General features: G+C 38.1%; 1 protein-coding gene and 1 long non-coding RNA gene across 2 annotated transcripts in view; one reads left to right on the top strand and one right to left on the bottom strand.

The window, feature by feature from the left end:
- Nucleotides 1–27,557, bottom strand: part of LOC110963759 (LIM domain-binding protein 3-like) — a 167,035-nt gene that overhangs the window by 20,090 nt on the left and 119,388 nt on the right. Inside the window, 4 exon segments of the mRNA XM_051959688.1 lie at nucleotides 8,993–9,032; nucleotides 9,117–9,268; nucleotides 12,607–12,792; nucleotides 26,634–26,821. Coding sequence (XP_051815648.1) covers nucleotides 8,993–9,032; nucleotides 9,117–9,268; nucleotides 12,607–12,792; nucleotides 26,634–26,821 — 566 coding nt within the window.
- The window catches only part of LOC127537431 (uncharacterized), a 292,103-nt gene that overhangs the window by 162,251 nt on the left and 102,295 nt on the right, over nucleotides 1–27,557 (top strand). The gene's annotated exons all lie outside the window — the stretch shown is intronic.

The following is a 27,557-nucleotide window of genomic DNA, read 5'->3' as shown; positions in this document are numbered from 1 at the left end:
TTACACTCAAATTGTCTCAAGACGCTTTACAGAAACCATATGCCTGACCCCCAGAGCAAGCCCAAAGGCGACAGTGGCAAGGAAAACACCCTTTTAACAGGGAAAAAAGCCTTGAGTAGAACCTGACTCTTTATGTGGGGGGTACCATCTGCCTGCTGGCCGAGCGGGTAGAGAGGGACAGAAGAGGTAGAGAGGTAGAGGAAGAATGGAAGAGAGGTAGAGGAAGAGAGGTAGAGAGGTGGAGGAAGAGAGGTAGAGGTAGAGGTAGAGAGGTAGAGGAAGAGAGGTAGAGAGGTAGACAGGTAGAGGAAGAGTGGAAGAGAGGTAGAGGAAGAGAGGTAGAGAGGTAGAGGAAGAGTGGAAGAGAGGTAGAGGAAGAGAGGAAGAGAGGTAGAGAGGTAGACAGGTAGAGGAAGAGTGGAAGAGAGGGGGAGGGGAACAGGGAACATAAAATACACAATTTGATACATACATGATAAGACAGATGATACATACAAAGTAGAAGCTAACATTGAAACTGATTCATCGTTTACTGTTATGATGTACAGCTCTGGCAAAAAATATACTACTGTTACGATCCAACCGCTAGGGGTTGGCTGGACGCAATAGAATGACCAGGGGCCTCATTTATAAAGCTTGTGTACGCACAAAACAGGGCTAGAAAGTGGCATATGCCACTTTCTACACAAAGGTTGTGATTTATAAAAACAAACTTGGCATGAGAATGTGCACACCGGTGCGCCAACCTTGATGCGTGATGCTTGCGTACGCACAAAACAGGGCTAGAAAGTGGCGTAAATCACAACCTTTGTACAGAAAGTGGCGTACGCTGTGTACGTTGTGATTTCTAAAAACAAACTTGGCGTGAGAATGTGCGCACCGGTGCGCCAACCTTGATGCTTGCTAAAACACATTTTGGAGACAGAGGGAACGGCAGTGCTGGAGGGTGAAGTGGTGAATTGAAACCAGATTGGTCTCAAACCTTTATTGTTATCACATATTAGACTTGTAGAGCCGGATAATCATAAAACGTCATTGTTGTACATGTTCCTATAGTGCGCCATTCGGCCTACGACTGTATTTGCAGAATTATGTTCAAATATCAAACTTCCATCTTCAAATGATATAGAGCGGTGAGTGGCATTGATTGATTACTAATTTGGAAAAGGCATGTGACAATCAGTCCAATCGCTGATAAAGCGGATAAATAGCGGGTGACAGCCGTGCGTAATGTGGCACAATGGATGCACTGGCATTGCTGGAAGATCACGTTAGGAATGGAGAGAGATCTTAGGGATAACGGGGATTTCCTGGCCCATGACGATGACTGGCTAATAAGCCGATTCAGATTCCCTAGAGCAGTACTCTTGGATCTATGTGCTGAACTGACAGACCCACCTGCCGAAACCACGCCATCCTGGTACAGACACAGGAGCTGACGACTCGGGGGTTTCTGGCGACACCGGCTCCTTCCAGCGGGAATTGGCCGACAGGTATGTGTTTTATATGAAGAATATATGAGGTTACATTTGTTGTCTAAATCCTATCTGGGTCTGATAGACAGTTAAATGATGTCCTTTAGGTCTGGGATATCACAACCATCCCTCAGCGCAATAATGCCAGCTGTTTTGGATGACATTATAAACATGACCAGTCAATACATCAGGTTTCCTTACACTGTGGGTGAACAGGCCAACATTAAATGGCAATTTGCAGCCATGTCCGGTTTCCCAAATGTAATCGGCGTAACTGACTGCACTCATGCTGCTGTAAGGGCTCCGAGTGAAAATGAATTTGTCTATGTGAACCGAAAAAATGTACATTCAATCAGTGTACAAATTATTTGTACATCGGACATGATCATAACAAATTTAGTGGCAGCGTGGCCTGGGTCAACACATGATTCATTCAGCCTGACGGACAGCAGTGAAAAGACTGCAGGCCGGCGCTGCGTAAAATGCCGTGGATCAGCAGCTTATTTATATACAGATACATTCATGAGTTACTTTGCATTGACCATTCATGGTAAAATGTGGGTGTGTTGTGGGCAGAATGTGAGGTGGATCCACCTGTGCAATCTTCCAGCTAAGTGTGTGATTTATAAAGAAATTGAGTGCAGCTGTGCTTACGCACAGTTTTATAAATCAGGGGCGAAGGGCGTACACACATTTCAGATTTTCGCCGTATGCCAACTTTTAGTATGGATCCTACGCAATGTTTTATAAATGAGGCCCCAGGTGTTTTTGGTTTAGGTGAAGGGATTTATTGCTTAGTGGCAAAAGGAACATAAAAGTGACATTGAACACAAGACTGGTGAGAGTTGCCAAATCAAAGAATGGAATAAAACAAAACGAAGGCTAAAAGAGTTCCCAAATTATCTAACCCAAAACAAAACAACTGAACTCCCTAGCCAAACAACTACATCAGCAACACCCACCACCAGAAACAAAAACTAATACAAAGTGTGCACAAAACGAACTAAACAAAACTGGTGCCTCTGAATACGTACACATACTGAACACACAGTGCACGAATACTCAAAGTACTGAATGGCTTCTTCACACAGTTGGCAGACACACCAAAACCAAAGCTGCCAACAGAAGGTCGAATTTGTCCGTAGCACCCACCACAAGTGCTTACAAACCAAAAGACCACGCAGAGGCACCAGGGTGGACTGGTCATAAACACCAGCAACCCCGATTAGTAACTTGGTAGCACAGCCCGAGACCGGGTTGAGCAGTCATATAGTCTGCAGGTGTGGTGTTGGCCGCATCCGGTTGGACAGAGGCAGAGGGGAGCTGGAGGGCAGCCCAACCAGGAAGGTCTGAAGGCGGGGCGAACAGGGCTGCAGTGCAGGTCGTCATCTCCATAGCCATTAGGTGGAATGGCTAGCAGATGGTGTTGAAGAGTCTCAGGGACAGCCACAGCTGAACCCACACTTGCAATTTTCCCCACACAAATGCCCTAAAAAGACACCACCTCAGAAATCAAACGGCACACCAATACTGGTGGCCGTAACAACTACATATATAGCTGGTAGGAAACTCAAAAATATGTAGAAGAGCATATCAAGTAAAATGAGGGTGATGCGAGTCGACTGGTCTTCAGGATTAAAATCAAATAAATTTACCAAAACAAACAAAATGTACAAATTTATGAGACAAAATTAGAAATTTCACTTTATATTACATGTGGATATTGAGGTTTTTTCTCAATATTTCTGTTTCTGCCTCGGATGTTTTTAGGCAAGCAGCTCACAAAGGGGGAGAAAAACCTCTCAGAGTCTGTATTGGCGGATAAAAGCTCGACCTCTGCCTCTATCGATCCACGCTGAGTCATCGGGCAGCGAATAGTCTGAGGAGGCGAGGCGGCGGCGGGGGGAGTCTGCTGTATTTCATCCAAACAGGCGGAGGATCGATGGTGCATAATGAAGGGATGATTAAATAAGTGCACAGAGAATAGAAAGCTCCATCCATCAGGCCAAGGGGGGAGGAGGAGGGTTAAAAGGTTTGTTCATTCTGGCAGAAACTTGACGAGATTTAAGACGAGCTGCTGCCGAAACAAACACAAACTGAACCCTAAAATCTGTCATTTAAAACCTGGTTTTTAAATCCAAACTGCATGATCACCTTCAGAAATATGTTTGAATAATTATCTGCTACTGTGATGACTTGGGTTTGCATTCTTCAAATATGATTTTACAAGACTTTTATTTATAACATAGATTTTGGGATTGAAATGCAAATTTTGAATGACATGAAAAATCCCCCAAATTACACATTTTATCGGAGCTAGAGATCACAAAAACAGAAAAAGAAATCACTGGATTCTGATTTTTTTGACGGTTCTCGAACTACTCATCTGTGAGGTGCTCCTCTGTCATAAAAATTGACCGAATCTAAACTCAAAATCATGATACATTATGTCAATAAAATCACTTTAATTTGCATGTCAACAGTCACATGGCAAAAATTCAGAAAGTTTTCAGGTGAACTGCAGGATTTATCTGTCTATAATTAAAATAAATTAAAAATGTAAGAAACAAAATAGCTTTACAAAACAGAACCATCCTTTCTTCAGTGTTTTTAACACCTGCAGATACTTCAAAAATACTGTACATGTTGAATCTAGTTGTTTTTTTGTAAAAGAAATAATAAAAAAGAAACATTCACAGTTATATTTTTTTAGAATTTAGTGCAGCAGATAATTATCCAATTTTGTGCTGCATCCCCTGTAATAGGGTGACCATACGTCCTCTTTTGCCCGGACATGTCCTCTTTTCAGAGGCTGTCCGGCCTGTCCGGCCGGCGTTTATAAAGTCCTTCAAAAGTCCGGTTTTTGATCCCCTAAATTCCACATAACGTGAAACCGCCGCGCCGCGCAGCGCCGCACAGCGCCGCGCTCTTGAATGTTACTGCGCAGCACTTAGAACCCATTCTCTTCTATCAGAAAATGTCCACTGCACGCGCTGCGGAGCGCCAGCGCCGCGTCTCTGAAGCGCCGGCGCGCGCCACGGCGCTGGAGATTCGCTTCCTCGCAGGCTGACAGGCAGGTAGGCACACTGCGAGAGAGCACTCGAACCGAAAGAAAACGCCGAAACGCAAATGTCATTTCACTGATGAAATGCGAAAAAAAGGGGGGGACTGAAAATTTTTCGCGCGAGCTGGAAGTGTCCTCTTTTCAGAGAAACAGAATATGGTCACCCTACCCTGTAAGATACAGCAATATTTTAATGTAAATGCATAAAATAACTGTTTTAAATGACACATTTTGGGGAGCAGGTTCCACCAGTCTGTGTCTCTCGGATTTTCTGCTGTTGTAACAAAAATGTACTCCCTCCAAAAACACTTTTACTCTAAACAGACTGTAAAAAAAGAAAAAAATTGTGAGCTCTTTATGGCAACTGTGAACCCATTAATGACTCAGCTGTCACCAACAGCCACGTGGCAAAAATTCATAAGTTTTTCAGCTGAACTGCAGGCAATGTTTACATGTAATGGAAATAAATCAAAAATGTATAAAGAATAGAATATCTTTAGAATACATGTTGATTCTAGTTTTTATTTTTTGTAAAATACATAATAAAAATATCAACATATGTAATTTATTTTCTTAGGATCAAGTGCAGTAGATAACTTCCCAAGTTTGTGCTGCATCCCCTGTAAAACATAGGAAATATTTTTGATATAAATGCACCAAATATCTGTTTTACATGACAGACTTTAGGGAACAGCTTTAACCATCTGTCCCTGAAGTGTCTCTCATGTCTTCTCCTGCTATAATAATTTTTAAAAAATGACAATAAATAATTTGCTCTAAACAGATTCTGTAAAAATAAAAAACAATAAATGAAATAAAATAATAAAAAAAAACATTTCTGAGGGAGTCATGAGTACTTTCTTAAATAATGGCAACATTTTACTGATTCAAAAACAGGAAAAAAATTTAATTTTGTTGTTAAATTATTTAAAAGAACAAATTATCATTTACAAAAATACAGTTACCTGTTTCAGCCTGTTTTTATGGCTAACGTAAATTAATGTTTGTTTCCTCTGATTTTACTGACTATTTTCAGCAGGAAGAATCTGTAAAACAGTAAATTAAATTACATTTAATGTAAGTCAGATTTTTCAGTTCTTTAATTAAAAATAAGAACACTATAATGAACTGTGTGACATCTTAAAGGCTGAAAATATGAAAATATTTCTTTTGATTTGAGTTTCTTGTCATGTTTGTGACCCAGGACAGTCATTTTCGATTCTCTCCTCTTTTTAAACTTGTTCTGTGTCTAACATTTACTAGATAAAGAGAACAAAGGATAATGTTCATCATCCTGGAGACTCTGTTTCTGTTATTGTTCTCCTGTTTACCACTACTAAATGCCCAAAATGCTCTAAAGCTCTTTAACTAATCAATACCAGCACTGATCAATAGAAAATGACCAAATCCTCAGAGTGGAACGGAAAGGATGTGGTTCAGTGTCTCTTCTGCTGCTGAGGTTGGGTTTGATGACGACACGACAAAAATAAAAATCCTAAAGAGGATCAACAGGACCGAGAATTTTCACACTGAGATCCTGGATTTCTTACTGTAGATCTGAATAACTAAACCATAACCTTCAGAATCATTTTAAAATGCTGACACTGTCTAATTGCTGGAAATGAAAGACCCTAAACGACCCCACAAAGACAAAAATAGATCCAAAATGTGCCTCTCGTCATTTTGTTTGTCTCTTTCACTGTTTTTGGCTGATTTATGACTCTTTGTAGTTATTCTGTCTCTCTGAATGGTGAATGGTGATTTTGTGTCTCTGTAGATATCTTAAGGAAAACTTTATTGATCCCACAGTGGGGAAAGTTCGCCATTACAGCAGCTCCAAAAGAAAAAGTATAAAGGCAGTGCAAGAATAAATAAGAAAAAAACACAGTACAGAAATTGCACATAACATTATATGCAAATGATTTTATACTTGTATGTGCTATACTATGTTGTACTCATTTTGTGTCTCCATACGGTCATCTTGGGTCTTTATGCCTTTTTGTGCTCATTTTGTGTCTCTTTGTGATTATTTTGTGACTCTGTAATCTCTTTTTTGTCGTTTTGTTTGTAGCTGTTTTTGTGCCACTTCATGCTCCTTTTGTTACCGAGTGTGATCATTTTTTATCTCTTTGTGGTAGATTTCCACTTCGCAGTCATTTTGTGTGTATTTCTGATCATTTTTTTTTGTCTCTTTGTGGTCCTTTTCTGTCTTTTTGGCATTGTTTTTTTTTTTTTTTTTTACTTCTTTATGGCTGTTGTGCATCTCTTTGTGCTAGATTTGTTCCCTCTGTGGAATTTTTATTCCCTCTTTGCGGTCTTTCATGTGGTTGTTTTGCATGTCTTTTCCCGCAGTTTTTGGTTGTTTCATGTGTCTTTGGAGCAATTTTGTGTCTTTTTGTAGATATTCTGTGCTCATTTTGTGTCCTCATGTTGTCATTTTGTGTCTTTGTCTTGTTTTTGTGCTTATTTTGTGTCTCTTTAAGGCCATGCTTTGTGGTCCTTTTGTGGTCATTTTGTGACTGTTTGTTTTTTTTTGTCTCTGTGATAGTTGTTTTCACTTTGCAGTCATTTTGTGGTCTTTCCACCTCTTTTTCATTGTTTTCATCTCTTCATGGTTGTTGTGTGTCTCTTTTTGCTAGCTTTTTTCTGTTAGTGGTAGTTTTGTTCCCTTCTTTGTGGCCTTCTGTGTCACTTTGTGTCACTTTGTAGATATGTTGTGTCTTTTTGTATTCATTTTAAGTCTCCATATGGTCATTTTGTGTCTCTTTCTGATTATTTTTGTTTGTCTTTGTGGTCATTTTGCATCTTTTTTTTTTTTTTTGCTGTTTTTGTTAGTTGTTTTCTGTCACTTTTGAGTCTATTTTGTGATTGTGATCATACTTTTGCTTTTGTCTCTGTTTAGTTTTTTGACTTTGTAGTCAATTTGTGTCTCTTTGCGGTCCCTTTCTATGTTTTTGTCAATGTTTTTTATCTCTTTGTGGTTGCTTTGTGACTCTTTGTGCTGGCTTTGTTGTTTAAGTGGTAGTTTTTTTTTTTCCTCTTTGTTGCCTTTCATGTCTCTTTGTGGTTGTTTTGCATCTATTTTTTTGCAGTTTTTGTCTGTTTTTGGTTGTTTTATGTAATTTTGAAGCTATTTTGTGTCTCTTTGCAGACACTCTGTGCTTATTTTGCATCACCATATGGTCATTTTGTGTATTTGTCTTTTGTTGTGGCCATTTTGCGTCTCTTTCTGATTATTGTGTGTCTCTTTGTGGTTATTTTGTGTCCCTTTGTAAGATTTCTTTATCTTTACTAATTCACATATTTGCTTTTTACCTTTCCTTTGTAACACAATAAAGTAGGATTTGGAATCGTGTGTGTGTTAATCTGCTAAAAGACAACAGTTCACTGAGTCTGAATCAGTCCTGCTGCTCCTCCTTCTGGTCAAACAGAGTCAGTACATTGAAGCATCATCATGAAGCCATAACTAAATCTGATTCATTCTGCTGTTTGTATGAATGAAGAAAATCCTCCTTAGAACACTGAACTTAACATCAGGATGTGTAGAAACTAAAAAGTTTATATTAGTTCAAATAAAGATTTTGCAGTAGAAGTAATTGTGCACCAACAGTTGAATCAAATGTAGCTCCACCACAATCAGAGTACAACTATCTGTTTTAGTCGCAGTAGTATGAGATGGGTCTTCAGTGAATGTGCCACGTGATGCAGTCAAAAACCACGACAACTCCACAAATGGTTGCAAAATAACCATGAAGTCTGAGACGGTTTACAATAAATCCTGGAAATTATGACAACACTTTGGCATTCAGTAAAAAAATGTTTTGTGTTACAATTTATGAGCTTGTTTATGGTTGTTTTTTCTCTGTGGTCATTTTGTGTGTTTTTGTGGTTATTTTTTCTTTATGTAGACGTTCTGTGCTTATTTGTGGTCATTTTGGATCTCTGTGTTTGTGTTGTGACTGGATATGTTGTATTTTTTTTTTCTGTTTGTGGTCAATTTGTATCTCTTTTTGGTCATTTTGTGGCGTTTTTTTTTTTTTTTTCCTCTCTGTGGATGCTTTGCATCTGTTTTTGGTTATTTTGTGTCTCACTATGGTCTTTATCTATGTGCTTATTTGTGATTATTTTCTAGTTGTTTGGTCTCTTTGCGGTCATCTGGTGTCTCTTTGTAGTCATTCTGTGTCTCACTGAAGTCTTTTCCTTCTCTGTGTTTTCTTTTTGTGGTCAATTTGTGTCTCTTTATGATCATTTTGTGGTTGTGTTTTGCTCTTTCTGGTTGTTTTGTCTCTCTTAGTGATTGTTTTGAGTGTCTTTGTTAATATTTGTGGTTGCTTCAAGCTTGTGACATTTTACGGATGGGGCAGGAGAGGTGAGGTGAGTCCGGGATGGGTGCTGGGGCACGGAGCCTACAGGTGAGGAGTCAGCAGCTGTGTGACGGAGCTCGGCTGCCTACCTGTTGCTCCTCAGCGCCTCCCCATCCTCCTCCTCTGGTACTGCAACACAGAACAGAAACTACATTAACACTATTTAAATCAAACGTCCTCCATTTTTACTGCCTACGAAGTGAAGAAACTCACCAGACTCGGTTCCCGTCATGTGGGCCAGGACCTTGAAGGACTTGGACTTCACGTTGGAGGCTCTGGTCCAGGTCTCCAGGTCCTTCTCTGCACACTGGACAGCCTGATAAACTGGGGAGGAGCTGTATTCGAGGGGATCTTTTGGAATACTACTGCAACCACAGACAGAGGGCGCCACCACAACCAACCCAGTCAACAGGGAGACACTGAAACACTGAGCTTTAGTCCCAAAGAATGATAAAAACGGACCTTTTTCTTTAGTTTAGATGGAGTTATGGATGATAAAATACGTTTAAATTAACCATCTGATATCCAAAAATGAAGTAAAAGAGGCTGAGAAGACAGAGATGCTGAGCTGCTGATGTAAACGAGAAGTTCAACGATCCAAAATTCACGAAAAAAGTACAAGTTCACATCAAAAGAAGAAAACAGTTGTTTGCATGTTGCAGATTAGATTATTGCTTCTTTTGAAACCGATTCAGACACCAGAAGAGAGAGAAGGAATCAGAACACTAAGTCTTTGTCAGAACTTTAATCAGTTCAGGGTCTTTATTAAACATGAGTTTGCATTAACTGTGGCCATTTTGAGTCTTTTTTTTTTAGCAGTTTTTTGCTGTCTTTCTGTCTGTTGTATATCTCTTTGACGTATTATATTTCTCTGTGATCTTTTCATATTTTTATTTCTTTTTCTAATTATTTTTTACCTCTTTAAAGACATTTCGGGTAACTCTTTGGAAATTTTGAGTCTTGTTTTTGGCCTTTTGTGAAATTTTGATCTCATTCTGTGCCATTTTTGGCCTGTTTGCGTCTCTTTTGGGTAATTTTCTAGCCATTTTGTGTTTGTTTTTGGCCATTTTTGTGTCACTTTGATGTCATTTTCTATCTCTTTGTGGTGATCTTGTTTCACTTTGTGCCCATTTAGTGTCACCTTGAGGTTATTTTTATGTGTCATTTTGTGAACATTTTGTCTCTTTAAGGTCATTTAGTGTCTCTTTTTGGTTGTTTTCTCTCCGTAGCTTATTTGTTTTTTGTTTTTGCCTGTAGTTGTTTTCGTCTCCATGTGATCTTTTTGTCTTTGCAGTTATTTTGTGGCTGTGTTTTGTGTTTCTTGTGTGCCTTTGTGGTTGTTTTCTGTCTCTTTGTACATTTTCTGCTTCTCTTTGCTGCTCTTTAATTGACAAATATTAACAGTCAGGCTCAGTAATTCTTCAACACATTTTACATCTGTTTAGTTTTGTATTCTGATGCTGTTTCTCAGTAAATGAAAGTATGATGATTGGAGAGATGAAGGAGGAAGAGGAGAGGGATTACTACCACAGTGGGCTGTAATTGGTTTTTCAGAAAAGCTCATCCTCAGACGCCTGGGAGGTTTTGTTCGAGCTAGCATTTCAATTAGGGCGAGTTTATCGGGGTTCAAAAATAGGGCAGCTGAGATGAAGAATGTGCTCGGAGATGTTCGGATGGATCATTTTTCCTCTGGAGGCCAGGAGGTAAAACAAGAAACACTTTTCATGCACGCACAGCAGTGCGTCTCTCGGAGCAATTTTCCAGAAGGATGGAAAATTGATTGTTAGAGTAATCTTGCAATCAGAAAAATGGAAGCGGCAGAGTGTTTTTACCAGAACTGCTGTGACACAGAACAATCCAACAACAACGAGCCTCAATGTCAAAGTTCTGCATCTCTTCGACTTTTAAAAACAGTATTTGGCAGTTTGAGGACAGCAAAATTAATCTAACCGGATATTTTGACAACTCAAATCTGCATTAAATGCTTCAAAACCACCACCAAAGAAGTCACACAAACACTGCTGTAGTATCAACTATAAGCCTAACAAAACTTGAACACACAGCATCTAACGTCCCTAAAAGACCTTCAAAACATCACTATAATTACCAACAAGCTTATAAAAAGCATGATCCAACCTGAACTTAAAAGAAAAGTGCAAACGAAGGAGAAGACCAAATAAAGGAATTTATGTCGGATTAATCACTGTATTACTGTGTATAAACAACCAAAAATACATAAAAACTGAAGATCAGAAGAAGAAGAAAAAGCAAGTAAGAAGTAAGAAAAATTGTGTGTTGAAAGGATAATTCCAGTTTATTTCAGCCTATTGTGTTGCGATTAATGTGTCTTTTAAGTCTCTGTAGATCATTCTAACTTCTCGGACATAGAGACTCATGAAAACAAGGACAAGTCAACGAATATCAGGGCAAAAAGCTGGAGCTCCATGCAGTTTTCAAAATTTACAGAATTTGGTTGACTAAAATGAAAAACATAAATTAGTTGCCTGGAAAACACATTCAGCTAACTACATAATCTTTTACTGAACATCTTGGTCTTTTATGCCAGTTGATGTTGTAGAGATGAAATGTCATCTGCAGAGTCATTAATTCCACAGATTTAACCCATCGTCCGTGGAATAAACTTCCAATAAGGAAAAAACAGGGAACTTTCAAGTCATTTTGAGACTGAAATAACTTGAAACTTATCCAATGTGACTTGAAAATAGTCTAAAATAATCTGAAACTTGTCCAAGATGAACCAAATTGATGACTAATCACAAAAGATTATCAAAATAATTTCAAACTTTATCAAACAGACAGAATCTTCTCATGAGTGACATGAACTTGTCTAAGGTGACTCAACAGTTGGCCTATTATGGCTCAAAAATGGTTCAAAAGGACAAAAACTCTGTCAAAAGTGAGTCAAAACCTGTCCCAATTGATTCAAAATTGATACATGGAAATGATACAAAATTACTCAAAAACTTTCCAGACAAAAACATTTCCAACATGGTTCAAAACGTGTGCAAAACATCATCAACTTTTTGAAAGAATCTATCCAAAATGAGTCAAATCCCGTTCCAAAATTATTTTAAACATGTCCAAAATTACTCCAAATTGTGCAAAATTACAAAAAATGGCATAAATTTGTCCAAAATGAAAACAAAGTCTAAACAAAAACCTTTCCAACATGACTCAAAATCTGTGCAAGATGATATAAACTTGGTGACTCTAAATGTGTCAAACGAAGCGTCAAAACCTCAACACAAATGACTCAAAACTGTCCAAAAGTATTAAAAATATGTCTGTATTGAGTTAAAACCGGTCCAAACTAGTATACATGTGTCCAAAATCACCTCCACGACTGGAGGTAAAAGCTAATGCAGTCGGCTAAACATCACTGGAATAAAGCCTCTACAGAAGTATCCAGTATGAACATTTCCCGTTAAGAAAAACATATTTTAGGCAGTACAATGCTTTCTGTAGAATGTGTTTGGCGTTGTAAATTCACAGCGGTATTTTCTAGAAGACAGGGAGGAGGATGAAGATGAGAGGAGGAAGCAGGAGTGCACACTAATAAGAAGAGGAGGAAGATGAAGTGAACTGGTAAGAAGAAACATAACAGAAGCAGGGCAGGAGGAAGTTGAGGTGGAAGTTAAACAGGAAGTGGGACAGGAACAGGAAATGGAGGTGGTGTTCTTACCCAGTGTCATGCCCTTTGGCCTGTGTCTGCCCTGCGATGGCGTCCATGATGGCATCCTGCGAGTACATGCTGATGGGTGTGTTGTACTGAGCGTGGATAATGGTGGCCTTACCGCCGGGACCCGTCACCTCAATGGGCTTGTGGGTGGAGAAGGCGGAGTCAAGCACACCGGGATTGAAGTTGGCGCTGTCAGGGAGGAAAGGCGACGAATATGGAGGAAGGTGGAGGTGTGGAGGAAAGGGTGGAGGTGAGGGAGGTGGGGTCAATGTGTTAAAAAGAAGAAGAAAAATCCAGAAAAGGCATGCTCACAGCAAACAGACGAGACCTTACACTGATTTTGAAATTCATTTTCATGCAACAACCAACAGTTTTCTTCTCTTCAAGGTGGAAAAACCTCAAAAATACATCACAGAGCATCAGAAGACCATGAAACTCTGCTCTATTGTTACGACCCTGGCTCACAAGCCGCAACAAAAAGAAAGGGGGAAAGACATCGGCATAGTTTTAAATTATTTATTTAAACCGTAATTAATCTTTTAAAGCAAATAAACAATATCTGTATGTCGTCAGTGTAAGTGAAGTGTGGTGGAAGGTAAGCTGTAATGCATGTTGGATGTAATCAATAAGAAAACCTGCATCAGGTATGTGTGCTGTTGGATGCAAAAGTGTGCGTGTGTGAAGTCAGCGTAAATGTCTGTCGTGCATGTCATGTAAGATCAGTAGGATAAAGGCGCTCATGGCGCAATGTACTGTTGGGTGCGAGTGTAGTGCAAAAAATATAACTTAAATGGAGCGGCGTAGCATGGCGTGCGTGTGGCAGAGGATGGAGGGCAGCCCGGGCGGTCGACTTCACCCAGGAGCCGATGGAGAGAGAGAGAGCCGCAGCGGAAGCCAGCTTTTAAAGGGGCCGGACCGGAAGTGTTGCTGTGTCCCAAGATCACCACCAACGCCTCCTTCAGTCCACTCTTAACACATACAAATATTAGTAGAGGCCAACCAGTACCAGCAGGGGGCCGTCACATCTATAAATCCAGGAAAGTCTTTAAAATCTGCACTGATGACTACCAGAAACAGAGCGAGCCTTTAGGTTTAAGGTGGGCTCGAGTCCCACAGGGCTCTATCCTGAGGCCCTTTTAGTTCCTCATAAACAGTAGAAACGTGGTGGCTGCAGCTTCCTCTACACTTAAAAAAAAAAGGTGGAATAAGCCTGGAAACAACAGCAAATATCTATAAAATTATTATATTTTTCATAGATTTTTTTTTTACACTTAAACAGTGTCTTTTTAAGGTCATTATAAAAGAATAGATTTTGAAAAATATGGATTTTTGATGTAGATCCTATGTGCAGTTTTAACCCGTTTTCCTTTTACAATCAACATTTAAATGAATCTTTTTGGGGGGATTTTATTGGACTGGACAACTGTGCATTAACAAATCAGTTAAAATCTGTAAAACAGTAAATTGTTCAAAAAACAACAGTTAAAAAGTAAAAAATTAAATAGAAACCTGGAATACCGGAATACTACAGTGTTCAAATACTGTAAAAGTAGTGAAAATAACAGTAAAGACTTATAAAATAACATTTTTCACATATTTTCAAAAAAGCAATGTATTTTTTACGGTCAGTCAAAGTTACTATTCGCAGAAATCTTTTTTAAAATAATTTTTTATGTGGACCTTATGTGTAGTTTTTTAAAAAACTTGATTTTACTAGATATTATCTGTAATTCAACAAAATGGAAAATCTGGAAAATTAAAATTAATTCTTTGACAAAACTACAGTTATAAAGTGTTTGAAGAAACATCGAAACCCCGCAAAGTTCAGATACTGCAAAAAACAACAGTTAATATCTCTAAAATAATATATAATTTGAATAAAGTTAATGGTGTAATGTCACAGTCAAACATCACAAAAATAGAGTTACTATTTGTAAAACTACTGGGTTTTGTTACAATTTTTTCTGTGATTTTTCCCCCATGTTTTTTCAAACATAGGAAATCTGCAACAGTAAATTGTTTAACAAAACAATGGTTAAAAAGTAAAAAACAACACGTTAACCTGGAATATTGAAATGTGGCAATGTTCAAATACCGTAAAAGTAGTGAAAATAACCGAAAATATTTAAAAATTACCATTTTTTCCACAGATTTAAATAAAGTAATGCATTTTTTTCAGTCAAACATTGAATAAAACAGTTAGTATTTGTAAAAATACTTTTAAAAACATTTTTTATCTGAACCTTATGTGTAGTTTCATCCTCAACATGATTTTTTTTAAAACTCTGTAATTTTACTAGGTATTAGGTGAAATTGAACAAAATGGAAAATCTGTAAAATGAAAATTAATTCTTCAACAAAATTACAGTTATAGAGTGCCTAAGGAAACAGCGAAATACTGTAAAGTTCAAATAATGTAAAAAATAATGGCATATATGTCTAAAATAACGTACAATTTAAATATAGTTAATGCTGTGATTTCACAGTCAAACTTTACAAAAAAACAAGTTACTATTTGTAAAACTACTGATTTTTAATACAATTTTTTTTCTGTTATTATATGTAATTTAAAAAAAATGGCAAAATCTGCACAATGACAGTTAATTTTTTAAAATGTAAAACCATTTATTAACATTAACATTTATTTCTGTTTTCAAGAATTTATACAAGGTGTTGAGAAATTGTTTATTGGAACTGACAGAAAAAATTCCATCTATAATATATTACTGAGCACCAAAAGCGCACAAATATTATATGCTGCACCTAAAAGAATATGTTCTTCTGCGATTACCAGCATTTTCTCTCATTTTTGTGGCAAACAAACAAAAGATAATCAACTAACAGTGGGTAAAAAATGACATTTTCACTTCACAACAGCAAACAGACAAACCAGAATCTGCACAACCAGTTAGAGACGAAGATCTTATCTGCTCCGTTTAAAAACGGCATGCTTCAAATATCTGCATGCTTCCATCATGAAATGTCACTGCAGCAGCAAACTCAGAAAGATGACGGTGACCTTTACTGTCACTACACAAATGCCAGGAGACGTAAACGATCGTATCAGAGCAGAAACTTAGTCGTTTATCATTTCTGCTGCTTTTCCACGACAGATGAATAATCCTCAGGGTTCATGCAGAGCCAATAAACACACCGCAAACAACAACTAACAACCCAGAGGAGATTTATGGAATAATTGACTCACTGCTGTTTTATTAGCTGCTGACTGTGTGTCATTTAATGCAGTTTAACTCCTTTAGCACTCATGTTTTAAATTTCTACTTCAGTCAGCTCCAGAGTCAGATTTTGATTCACTCCACAACATTGATAAAAGTTTTTCAAAAAAGAAAAATGCACATTAACACAAAGACACCCAAAAGAGGCAAAATATCTCCAAAACAGAACTGAGTTTGGTGGAAAAATCCTTGTTGCTTGTTTTAATTTGCTGTGAGTATCAGGTAGAAGTAGTTAGTTACAAAAAGGTAATTTTGAAAAAAATGCATGAATTACACCATTTAATAGAGCCATAAACTATGATGTTCAACTTTCTGCTGGTGTCTGAACTTCTCATCTAGTCTTCTGTTGGGAAAACTAACCAAATCTACACTTAGAATCTTGATATTTCTTTACAGTCACTGTATACTTCATGTCTCACCTAAAAAATAGGAAAACAGGAAAACACAATGTCATTGATTAATACCTTAGTGTTTTGTTGACATAATGAGTCTTACTTTTGCTGGTCCCACTAATTTAGCATTAGTATTAGAGTTAGCATTAGCATTAACAACATTGAAAATAACTTAAGTCTGTGTTTCGAAAACGCAATGTCATGGACTAACACCCTAGTGTTTTGCTGACATTTTAAGTCTTACTTTTGCACATTCCACTAATTTAGCATTAGTATTAGAGTTAGCATTAGCATTAACAACACTGATATTTACTTCAGTTTTGTCTTGACAACAGAATGTCATGGACAAATATCTTCGTGTTTGGTTGACAAAACGAGTCTTACCTTCGCACATCCTGCTAACCAAGCAATAGCATTAGTGTTATCTAATAGCATTAACAATAGCATTAACAACATTGATATGTACTGAAGTTTTTGTCACAAGAAATTGTGTGCTCTTTGGTGCAACTGTGAAGCCATTAATGATTCAACTGTAACCAACAGTCAAATGACAAAAATTCAGGAAATATTCGGTTGAACTGCAGTTAGTTATTACACAGAACAAAGACATGTCAAGTATAGAAATATATTTAAATTTAAAATAATAAATCTACAGTACGTAGAGCCATATATATATATATATATATATATATTTTTTTTTTTTTTACAGTATTTGTAATACCTGTAGGCTCATGGGAAAGTATTGTACAAATGGCCCGTTTTGCCGGCCAGAACTTCAGGCACCCCATCTGAGCGGATTCTTCGTCTTTGGGTCTTGGTGTGTTCATTGCTCATAAATAATCCCAGGTTTTTAAAATTTTTTGTAAGAATTATTAATCAAAGAAATTCAACTTTCGTTCCTTCTTTTTATGTTTTTAAAAAAAAAAAAAGATTTATGGCATTATATCTGTGACATCCTCCACACACAACAATTGAAGTTCTCTGTAATTCTCGTCATGATTGTGCTGTTTCCATAGAACTTCAGGATTTTATTGTGCCAGAAGAAAAAACAACCCAAAACCTACATCAAAAATTATACTCTTGGTGTCCCTAAATTTAAAAAGGCTTTTCATTTGAAATTCCTCCCACAAAATAATCATTTAACTACCCGAAAATAGTGTACCGATGCACCTTTTCATAGCATTCTCCATGTAAAACCAGCCACAGCACCAAACCATGCCTTTAAAGAACAGAGCAAACACACATCGAAGCATTCAGCAGGAGAGGATACTAACTTGGGAGCAGCGGGGGAGAAAACCTGGTTCGACCAGAAGGAGGGAGGTGAGGAAGATGAAAGAGAGGAAGAGAAAGAAGAGAGAGGAGAGGATGTTGTTAGAAAACACATTCGGTTTGTTTTTGAGTCCTTCAGTTGACAGCTCGGTGTCCAACAGCTTTACGGGGACAGAAAATTCAGAGATGAGAAAAGATGAAGGACGGTGATGTTCTGAAAACCTCCTTCGGTTCTTCATGAAAACTTCTTCCTGACTGAATCTTCAGTTCATCACAACAGTCTTGAAGCAAACTTTCAGCTGATTTTACAGGAATTCAATGAGTTCAGAGCAACACAACTGGATTTTCAGGGACGAGTGAGACACCCTGACCACACCCGATATTCTTTACATATCCTGAAACTGCATGACATGAAAATATTAATTACTGAAATTGGAATATTTTCTGGAATCATTGATCAACTATTTGTCTCTAAAATGTCAGAAAAATTGTGAAGAATGTGAATCAGCATTTCCTCAAATGTCTTGAAAGATATTCCGCTTACTGCCACAGAGAAGGACCAGAAAATATTCAGTTAAGCATTCAGAGAATTTAGACTGTTTTTATTATATCTCAAGAGATATAAAGATAGAGAAAGATAGACAGATACAGATATAGAGATAGACAGAGAAAGATACAGAGATATAGAAATACATAGAATAGAATAGAATAGAATAGAATAGAATAGAATAGAATAGAATAGAATCACTTTATTCATCCCCGAAGGGAAATTCAGTCGGCTTGTAGATATAGAAAGATAGACATGTAGATACAGAGATATGTTGACAGACAGAGAGATAAACAGATAGGCAGATAGAGAAATAGACAGACATTCCTATACAACAAGCTAAGATTACACAACTTTGAGTATGAAAGCACAATAATTAAGTCCTTAGGCATTAAAAATACATTTGACTTTACAGACAAAGGATAATTTCACTAAGTTAATGTATGTTGTTGGATGTAATATAAATAGATGTTAGTTGTCTTGACTCAAAAAGATTGTTTATGTTGAGCTCAAACTTTATTTTTTGTGTGTATCTGTAAGAGGCTAATAACATATATTGGTCACGCTCTTAATAGTATCATATCGGATCTGAATATAGAACTACCCTGATTATAAGACAACTGTTTTTCATAATAAGACTTCTTGAGGACAGGAGGCAAGTTTCCAATTAGGAACTGTAAGCAGTGACTATAAATCCTGTACTTTGTGTAATTGTGTCTCAAAACTCCTGCCTTATTTCTGGCAAATTGCTCGTTCTCCCAAAGTGGACAGTCGAGTGACAATGAGAAGAAGTTTCAAGACAGAATCACATCTATGCTTTTGGACTCGAATGACAATAAAAAATGACAAACTTTACTCAGAAAATTACAGCAAGGAGAAAAACAGGGATATGACGCACAAGGTTGCCAACAGGCAGATAAACACAAGACAAACACAAAGCTACAAACGTCAAGGTAGACAAGACAAAGATGTGAAGAAACAACAAACTAAGACACACAAGAAAAGAATAAAGATCGAAACAAAACAGAATGTGACAAAGAGACACGGAAGAAAGACAAATCACAAACTGAAGAAAACAAGAGACCAGACTATTAATGTGTTTATTGTAACTGATGTTGCTAAACTGCTGCTAAACTGATCAGGAGGAAGTTTTGTTCAGAGTTTGAGAAGAGCCAGACACATATTGTGTCTGAGTGAACAAACCTGAAAACCTTCTTTAGCTGTACATTGCTAATAGCACTAAATACATCAGGTTCAACAAGTGTATGTTGTGTTTGTTTGTTTTTTATTTTAAATGCAATTTTTAAATGTCTCCAAGGAGATGAATGAAGTATCTATGTATCTGAATGGGCTACGTTTTTGTAGAAACAAGATGCATTCAGTTAGTGATGCAGAAAACGACTTCAATCAGTATCAATAACATTAAATTCCATTTTAATTTGGTCCAAAACTGAAGTAAATTCGTGATTTTTGGACAGCCTGAATGCACTTCTTCAGTATCGTGTTTAAATGTATGAAGCTTAACACCTTTAATGTGCAGCTGTAAGTTAGAAATAAACAACTGCATTGCGGGTCTTTGAGTGGGAAAACAAATATATTAAGTTAGGTGATTAACAGCATTCATCTGGTATGCCAAAGTTTGGGCACCCCTGATAATTTTCAAGATTTTCCTTTCTGAATCACTCGTTGTTCGGATCAGCAATTTCAGTTAAATATATCATATAGCAGACGAACACAGTGATGTTTGAGAAGTGAAATGAAGTTTATAGGATTTACAGAAAGTGTGCAATAATTATTTAAACAAAAGTAGGCAGGTGCATAAATTTGGGCACCCCAACAGAAAAAATACACCAATCAGGGCCGGACTGGGAAAGAAATTCAGGCCGGGAGATTTCCAATCAGTCAGGCCACTTCCGCCACCGCAAGGGTTGTGTCACGTGGGATAATGCACCAAAATTTTTGTTTTTTTTCCTTCCAAAAATATGCTTTTTTCAGTTATGTTATAGCAATTACAACACTACTAAACAGACAGTAAGTCTATTAAACACAACCATAACGACAGCTCCATACAGTCCAGTACTTTTCTCTTCTGTAATCTCTTCACTACCCTCACCAATTTTTCCAATGTTTTCCTTTTCCTATTATTTATATAACATGTGGAATTAAAAAAAAATATATTATTTTGTCAGCAAATCATTTAGATGTCAGCTGGTCATAGCTAAAAGTATATGCAAACACCAATGTTCATTTTATAAATGAAAATTGTAAGTCAACTGCCTATCCTACCTGAAGAGGGGGTCTCAAGCATTTTCAGGCTTCCTGCAACCCACCTGACACCTGTGGAGCTCATTTGGGCCAGATATTTTTATTATATTTTGGCCTTTGAAGTCTGATGATGTATTTGTGAGAAGAACCGACCGTTTGTAAACTTAAGGGCGCTCCATAATCTTCGCTCCTTCCACTCTCTCGCCTCATATCACCGCTCTGCAGTGCATTCTCCCCATTCTCGCTATGAAGGGGCGGGCCATAAAGCAACTAACCAATCATGGCACGTTTCTTCTAAAAAAATGTCACTTTGACCAATCCCTATCCTTCTGATTTGGAGCTCAGAGCATGTGATTTGTGTGAGTGACAGGAGGGTGGGCGTGTACTCTGTAAGGCTTCGAGTGCTGCTGTCTCTGGCCTGTCTGCCAAAAAGCCGATCAACTTTTTTTCACTGGCCTGCCAGTCCGTGGCTGGCCTGTCCAGGCAGGCCAATAAGGAGGCAGGCCACCGGGAAAAGTCCCGCCTCTCCCGATTGCCAGTCCGGGCCTGACACCAATATTTAGTAGATCCTCCTTTTGCAGAAATACCAGCATCTAAATGCTTCCTATAGCTTCCAATGAGGGTCTGGATTCTGGTTGAAAGTATTTTTGACCATTCTTCTTTACAAAACATCTCCAGTTCAGTCGGGTTTGATGGTTTCCAAGCATGGACAGCCTGCTTTAAATCACACCACAGATTTTCAATAATATTCAGGTCTGGGGACTGAGATGGCCATTCCAGAACGTTGTACTTGTTCCTCTGTTGGGATTGTGGTGAAACATGGAGATATGGGATCCCAAAACCAGCCATTTATAGGGGCTGACTGGGATCCCATAGCGGAGGGTGTTGTGAAACATGGAGATATGAGATTCCAGAATCAGCCACAAGGAAGAGACTCTGACAGAACAACAGCTAAATAAGGGAACATTGTGATATTATAACCTGTGATTTATGATCAAATTATGCCATAACCTAATGAATGTGTTTGAACTAGCCAAGTGTCTATTTTTTACATTCCTTAATTTTGAAACAGTGTAAAAATCAGAAGCGTGTCTCACTGTAAAAAGTGATCTTTTTGGTTACCATAGGAAACTGATGGTTTTGATAGATTTGACTAAAATGAGGAACTTATGCTTAATGAAATGGGAATGCTTTAAAGAGTTTTGATTACCATGAAACTGAGATGTTTTAGAAAGAGTTTTGACTACTGTTAAACTAAGAGGGTTTTAACTTTGTATTGAGATGAGAAGTCAAGAGTTGATGTGAACTAGGGTCAAATGTTCACGGTAAAGGTTAAACTCAAAATAGATTGGGGATTTTTATAAGTCTGTACACATTGTTCAAAAGATTGCAAAATGGGATGCCAGCGACAGTTAGAGGCTGACATCTGTTTCTCCACTTCCTGATCAGGAGCCTGTGCTGAGCTGCAGACAGGAGAGATCAGGGGGGCAAGATGGGCTGTCTGGACAGTCCAAAGCAGATAGTTTCAGTTCCTTAAAAGTGGAGGTGTCCATGCGGTCGGTGCATGGTAGAAGTGTGCGAGTTGGGAGGGGGGAAGATGGAGTCATTGCTATGTTAATTAAGGGTGCAGTCATTGCATATGCAAAAGGTTCAATTCACTATAAATTACACCGCAAGTGGGGAGTCACTGGGTGGTAGTCGCTCGATGCAAACCAGGGTAGAAATGCCCTGAGCAGAGGGGATTTTATCACGCAACTCCGGACGGGGGATTCAACATGATCTGCAAAGGAATAACTGTTCTATTGGAATTATGGACCAAAGTACTGCTTTTTCTGAGCTGTTTGAGGATTACGGAACTGTGATCTAAAAATAATGCTGACTGAAGGAACATGACTGAACTCTATTTTCCCCGTGAGGGACAACACCAGAATGGTTATAATTGGATACATGCAGCATCTACATGCATAAATCTGATCCGGAACCCTGTCCACTTCCCCCTGGACCCCGGCGGGTCTCAAAGGCTTGTTGGGTTTCAGGTGAGCCATCGACTACGGCCAAGCCGGCTGCTCTTTTCCTCCAAATTATGAAATTTAGGTGATTATTACTTCTCTTTTATGAAAGCATAGTTCCACTTATGAGTCGTGTTAAGCCATTGAAAGAATAGTGATGTTTGATTACTTGTCTGATGATTAAGAGCTATTGCTACGCCCTTGCTAAATATTATAATAAACATTTTTCCTGCAATTAAAGTTAACAGATTGGAAATTCACTTTATCCCTATCACAAAGATTAATTATGAATATTTTACCTGGTGGTAAAAAGTCAGGTTATTGTGTGCACTACATCTAAAAAAGGTTCTGAGAGGTTACTAGTCTTTGGGGCCGTGGGTGACCAAACATATCCTTGAGGGTTTTTTCCTAACCTCTAAACTTTAACCTAGCAAATTACCAAGTGCCAAAACCCGTGAGAGGAAAAGCTGCCGTGAACAGACGTGACTGGCAGTTAATTTAACCATTCGAAAGTGGCTACTCAGTTAAATTAATTATCAGAGGAAGCAGGATTGGGCGTCTGGATGAAGGCAGTGAGAGGCTAGGCGAAATTTCCTCGAATACCAGCTTAAACGCTCTTTAGAACCCATAGGACCCGTTAGACGGAGAGCTGAGGAGAAGGGTAGGGAGTCCAGTGATCCTCTGAAGATCAATCAATTATTAACTTGGTTGGTCCTAGGGGGATTTACAGGTTCTCTCTCCTCCTTTCTACCCTTTGGGTTTGTCTCAGGATGCCTTAGTAGAATTTGAGCAGTGTTTAGGGTCGTTGTCTTGTTGAAGTATCCAGCCCCGGCACAACTTCAGCTTTGTCAGTGATTCTTGAACATTGTTGGCAAGAATCTGCTGATACTGACTGGAATCCATGCGACCTTCAAACTTTAACGTGTTTGCCAGTACCTGCACTGGCCACACAGCCCCACAGCATGATGGAACCACCACCAAATTTTACTGTGGGTAGCAAGTGTTTGTCTAGGAATGCTGTGTTCGGCCAGCAGGCAGATGGGTCCCCCCCATATAGAGCCGGGTTCTGCTCGAGGTTTTTTCCCTGTTAAAAGGGTGTTTTCCTTGCCACTGTCGCCTTTGGGCTTGCTCTGGGGGCCAGGCATATGGGTTCTGTAAAGCGTCTTGAGACAATTTGACTGTAATTGACGCTATATAAATAAAATTGAATTGAATTGAATTGAATTGAATTGTTCTTCATCCACCATGCATACCGCCCCTTGTTATGTCCAAAAAACTCAATTTTAGGTTCATCAGTCCACAGCACCTTATTCCAAAATGAAGCTGGCTTGTCCAAATGTGCTTTAGCATATCTCACAAGCGGCTCTGTTTGTGGCATGTGTGCAGAAAAGGCTTCTTCCGCATTACTCTCCCATACAGCATCCCTTTGTGCGCTGAATAGTTGAACTTTGCACAGTGACACCATCTGCAGCAAGATCATGTAGTAGGTCTTTGGAGCTGGTCTGTGGGTTGAGTTTGACTGTTCTCACCATTCTTCGCCTCTGCTTATCTGAGATTTTTCTTGGCCTGCCACTTCGGGCCTTAACTAATACTGTGCCTGTGGTCTTCCATTTCCTCACTATGTTCCTCACTGCGGAAACTGACAGCTGAAATCTCTGAGCTAGCTTTGTGTATCCTTCCCCTAAACCATGATGTTGAACAATCTTTGCTTTCAGGTCATTTGACAGTTGTTTTGAAGCTCCCATGTTGCCACTCTTCAGAGAAGATACAAAGAGGAGAACAACTTGCAATCGGCCACCTTAAATACCCTTTCTCATGACTGGCTTCACCTGTGTATGTAGGTCAAGGGTCAATGAGCTTACCTAACAAATTTTGTGTTCCAGTAATTAGTGTTAAAGGTATTCAAATCAATAAAACAACAAGGGTGCCCAAATTTATGCACCTGCCTACTTTTGTTTAAATAATTATTGCACATTTTCTGTAAATCCTATAAACTTCATTTCACTTCTCAAATATCCCTATGTCCGTCTGCTATATGATATATTTAACTGAAATTGCTGATCTGAACAACCAGTGATTTATAAAGGAAACTCTCCAAAATTATGAGGGGTACCAGTGATTTATAAAGGAAACTCTCCAAAATTATCAGGGGTGCCCAAATTTTTGCATACCACTGTATTTGCAGCAGCAGCACCTTTGTAATTTAAAAGTGTCACCATTTATTAGACAGAAACTGTAAAAACAAAAAATTTATTAAATACATTTTTAACTTTCTGACCCTTGAGCTACACATCTAAGACAAGCCATGCCATTGGAAAACTAATCTAAGCTTAAAAATGCAATCTAACATTTAACTGAAATCACTGTATTCCAAGTCTCTTAAAAAATTGTAAAAAAAATTGATTGTTTGCAGAAACCACATCCTGTATAAAACAAAAAAAAATCTGCTCTCCTCCGCGAAGTCAAGAAAGACTCAGCTGTGGCCAATAGTCATATAACAAAAATTCATGAACTTTTCAGCTGAACTGGGTAGAACTGCAGGCAGTGTACACACAAAGCAAATAAGCGACAAATATGATAACAAATTTAAAAAAATAAACAGCAAAATATCTATAATATATAGAATATATTATATATATAGAAAACAAAAAATATTAACTTACATGATTAACAGCATTCATTTCTTTAATCATTTGCAGTAGTAACATTTTTGACCATAAAAAATTTCTAGATTCTTCATTGCTCTCTATTAAAAAAAATTGTTCATCTGACTGATGTAGGCAGCACATAATTGGTCCATTTTGTGCAGAAAAAGACTCATGTGACACATTAAACGCCTACTTTTACGGCAGAGTGTTCAAAGCATAAAAAAGAAAACCTGGTTAACAAACAAAAAGTATAACCATCGTAGTGATTCCCTTTATCTCTAAAATGGCTGTAGATTTAGTTAGCCAGCTAACACAAAAAAGCCTGACTCTCTTAAACTTACTTTGATCATAACAGGGAATATTTGTTTGTTTCAGTGTTTTTGTTCTATATAAGACATTCAGGTGTTTGAAATGACTTTGCCGGTGTTTCCTCTAGGACTTTTTTCAGCAGCGGCAGCAGGTTCTCAAGGGAGCCGTGGCGACGTAAACAAATAACACTTGACTGCAGATATTACATTTACAACTTATTTATTGAATTTTCAGCTGAAAATATCGTTTTAACAGCTGAATGTAACAATGAAAATAAAATATAAAAAACTATTTGAACATGCTCATCTGAAAATGCAGTCAGCAGTTACGTCATGGTGTGCAGATATTAGCTTAATGCTATCAATTAGTTTACTCACATTAGCGACAGTGAGCTGGCACCAAGCCCAATTAACTGAAACTACCAATATGTTATGTAACGTTACCTGGCCATTAATATTTTTGTGAATGTCTATTTAACTTGTAATATCTATTTTGAGTTATTTTAAGCTAATAACTTTTGAATTTAATAAAAAAAGCAGCTTGCACAGTTGTGAGTTTCAGCATATGATTATAATTTTATATAGATGTTTATTTGCCACATATAATAACTTCTGCTCCTCCTCCTTGCTCTTCATCAACAGTGTCCATCGTCATTGTAGGAATGTCAAAATTGTAGATTTTCTTTTGCTTCTAACGACACTGAATGTTTTGATGTTCAGACTTTTGTTCTCCTCTTCAGAGTCAATGTTCAGCATTTCCATCTTCTCGTTCAGTATTTGTTTCATCTACACTTCTGAGTGGTGGAATAACACTACTGTACTTTCTATATTTTAACTTTATTTTAAATGTATTCTCCTGTGTTGATCATCATGTTCTCAGGAGCCTGAGAGGCAGGGTTGAAGTGACGACTGGACTGGAAATAAACTGAACCAATTACAGAACTGAAGACAGCACTGAGTTAGGATGTAAGAACAGTGATGTGTTCACTTACCGTTGTACATACTGAGGTAGATTTGAGCTGTGGTGCTTTAACTTACTGTTGTATGTATTGATTATTAGTGACTGATTTTCGTACAGCAGACATGCTAAAAGTGACATTTGAGGCACATATTAGATGGAGCCATGATTTACCTTAATGCCTGTCTGCTTGCAATGGTACAATCTGACCACCAGGTGACACTATACAAAAACTAAACCTGTCACGTTTTTTTCTATAATTTAGAGAGTTTTTCCACAAATTGAACTTCATGTAAATGCAAAATCATCCATAATGAGCGCTGTTTAATCAGCTCTGCCTCACGTTTCCTCCACTGCTTGTTTGCCTCTTTATTAACCTCCTCTTAGTCTCTACGTACCCCGTTGGTCGACCCGCCTGAATAGCCGCCATCTCCCTCAGAGTCTCCTCTGAGTACAGGCCGATGGGGGAGTTATACTGCCTCCTCTGAGCGGGGCTGACTGCCGCTGCTCTCCTGCTGGGAGAGTCGGCCTCTGCAGGCCCGGAGAGGGCACTGCAGGCCGACAGCCGGCCGTTTACCTGCACCAACTGAGGTGGCAGATGGAGGAGGAGGGGAGGAGTCAGGGAGAAGAAAGGAGGGGGAGGGAGCAGAGAATGTTGGGTATTATCTGATCAGCATGTTTGGAAACAAGTTCTAAGGTCAACCCTCTGAACCCCTAAATCCACCAGCAGGCTTGAGAGGCATATTATCTTTAAAAGGTCACCATGTATTAGCCAGGAAATTTAAAAATAGAAATCTGGTGGTCTTTGAACTACACATCTGTGACGTGCTGTTCTATCCAAATTGCTGAATTCCACACCTCTCTTTAAAAATTCACCAAAAATTGTTTGCGGGAACCACATTCTTGAAAAAAACAAAAAAATATTTCCTCTTCTCTGCACGACAGTGAAGTCAAGCAGGACTCAGCTGTGACCAACAGTCATGTGACAAAAATTCAGGAACTTTTTGGCTGAACTGGGTTGAACTGCAGGCAGTGTTTACACACAAAGCACATAGGAAACAAGTATGCTAACAAATGAACTATTCACAAAATTTATTGAATCATTTATTTAAAAAACTAAATAAAAAATAAATTATTTATTTATTTATTTATGTGCTTTTTATATTACTTGAATTTTCCATTCAGCATATGTATTAATTCTCTATTTTTCATTCTTTTTTACCTTCATTCATTGAAGTTTTTATTCAATCATTAATTATTATGCGGTTACAGAGTTCAGTATTTTTTTGTACTTTGATTATTCATGGATCATATAACTGAGT

This window comes from Acanthochromis polyacanthus, chromosome 15 (assembly GCF_021347895.1).
Source record: "Acanthochromis polyacanthus isolate Apoly-LR-REF ecotype Palm Island chromosome 15, KAUST_Apoly_ChrSc, whole genome shotgun sequence".
Classification (NCBI taxonomy): Eukaryota; Metazoa; Chordata; class Actinopteri; family Pomacentridae; genus Acanthochromis; species Acanthochromis polyacanthus.
This window is presented reverse-complemented; position numbering and strand designations above follow the sequence as displayed.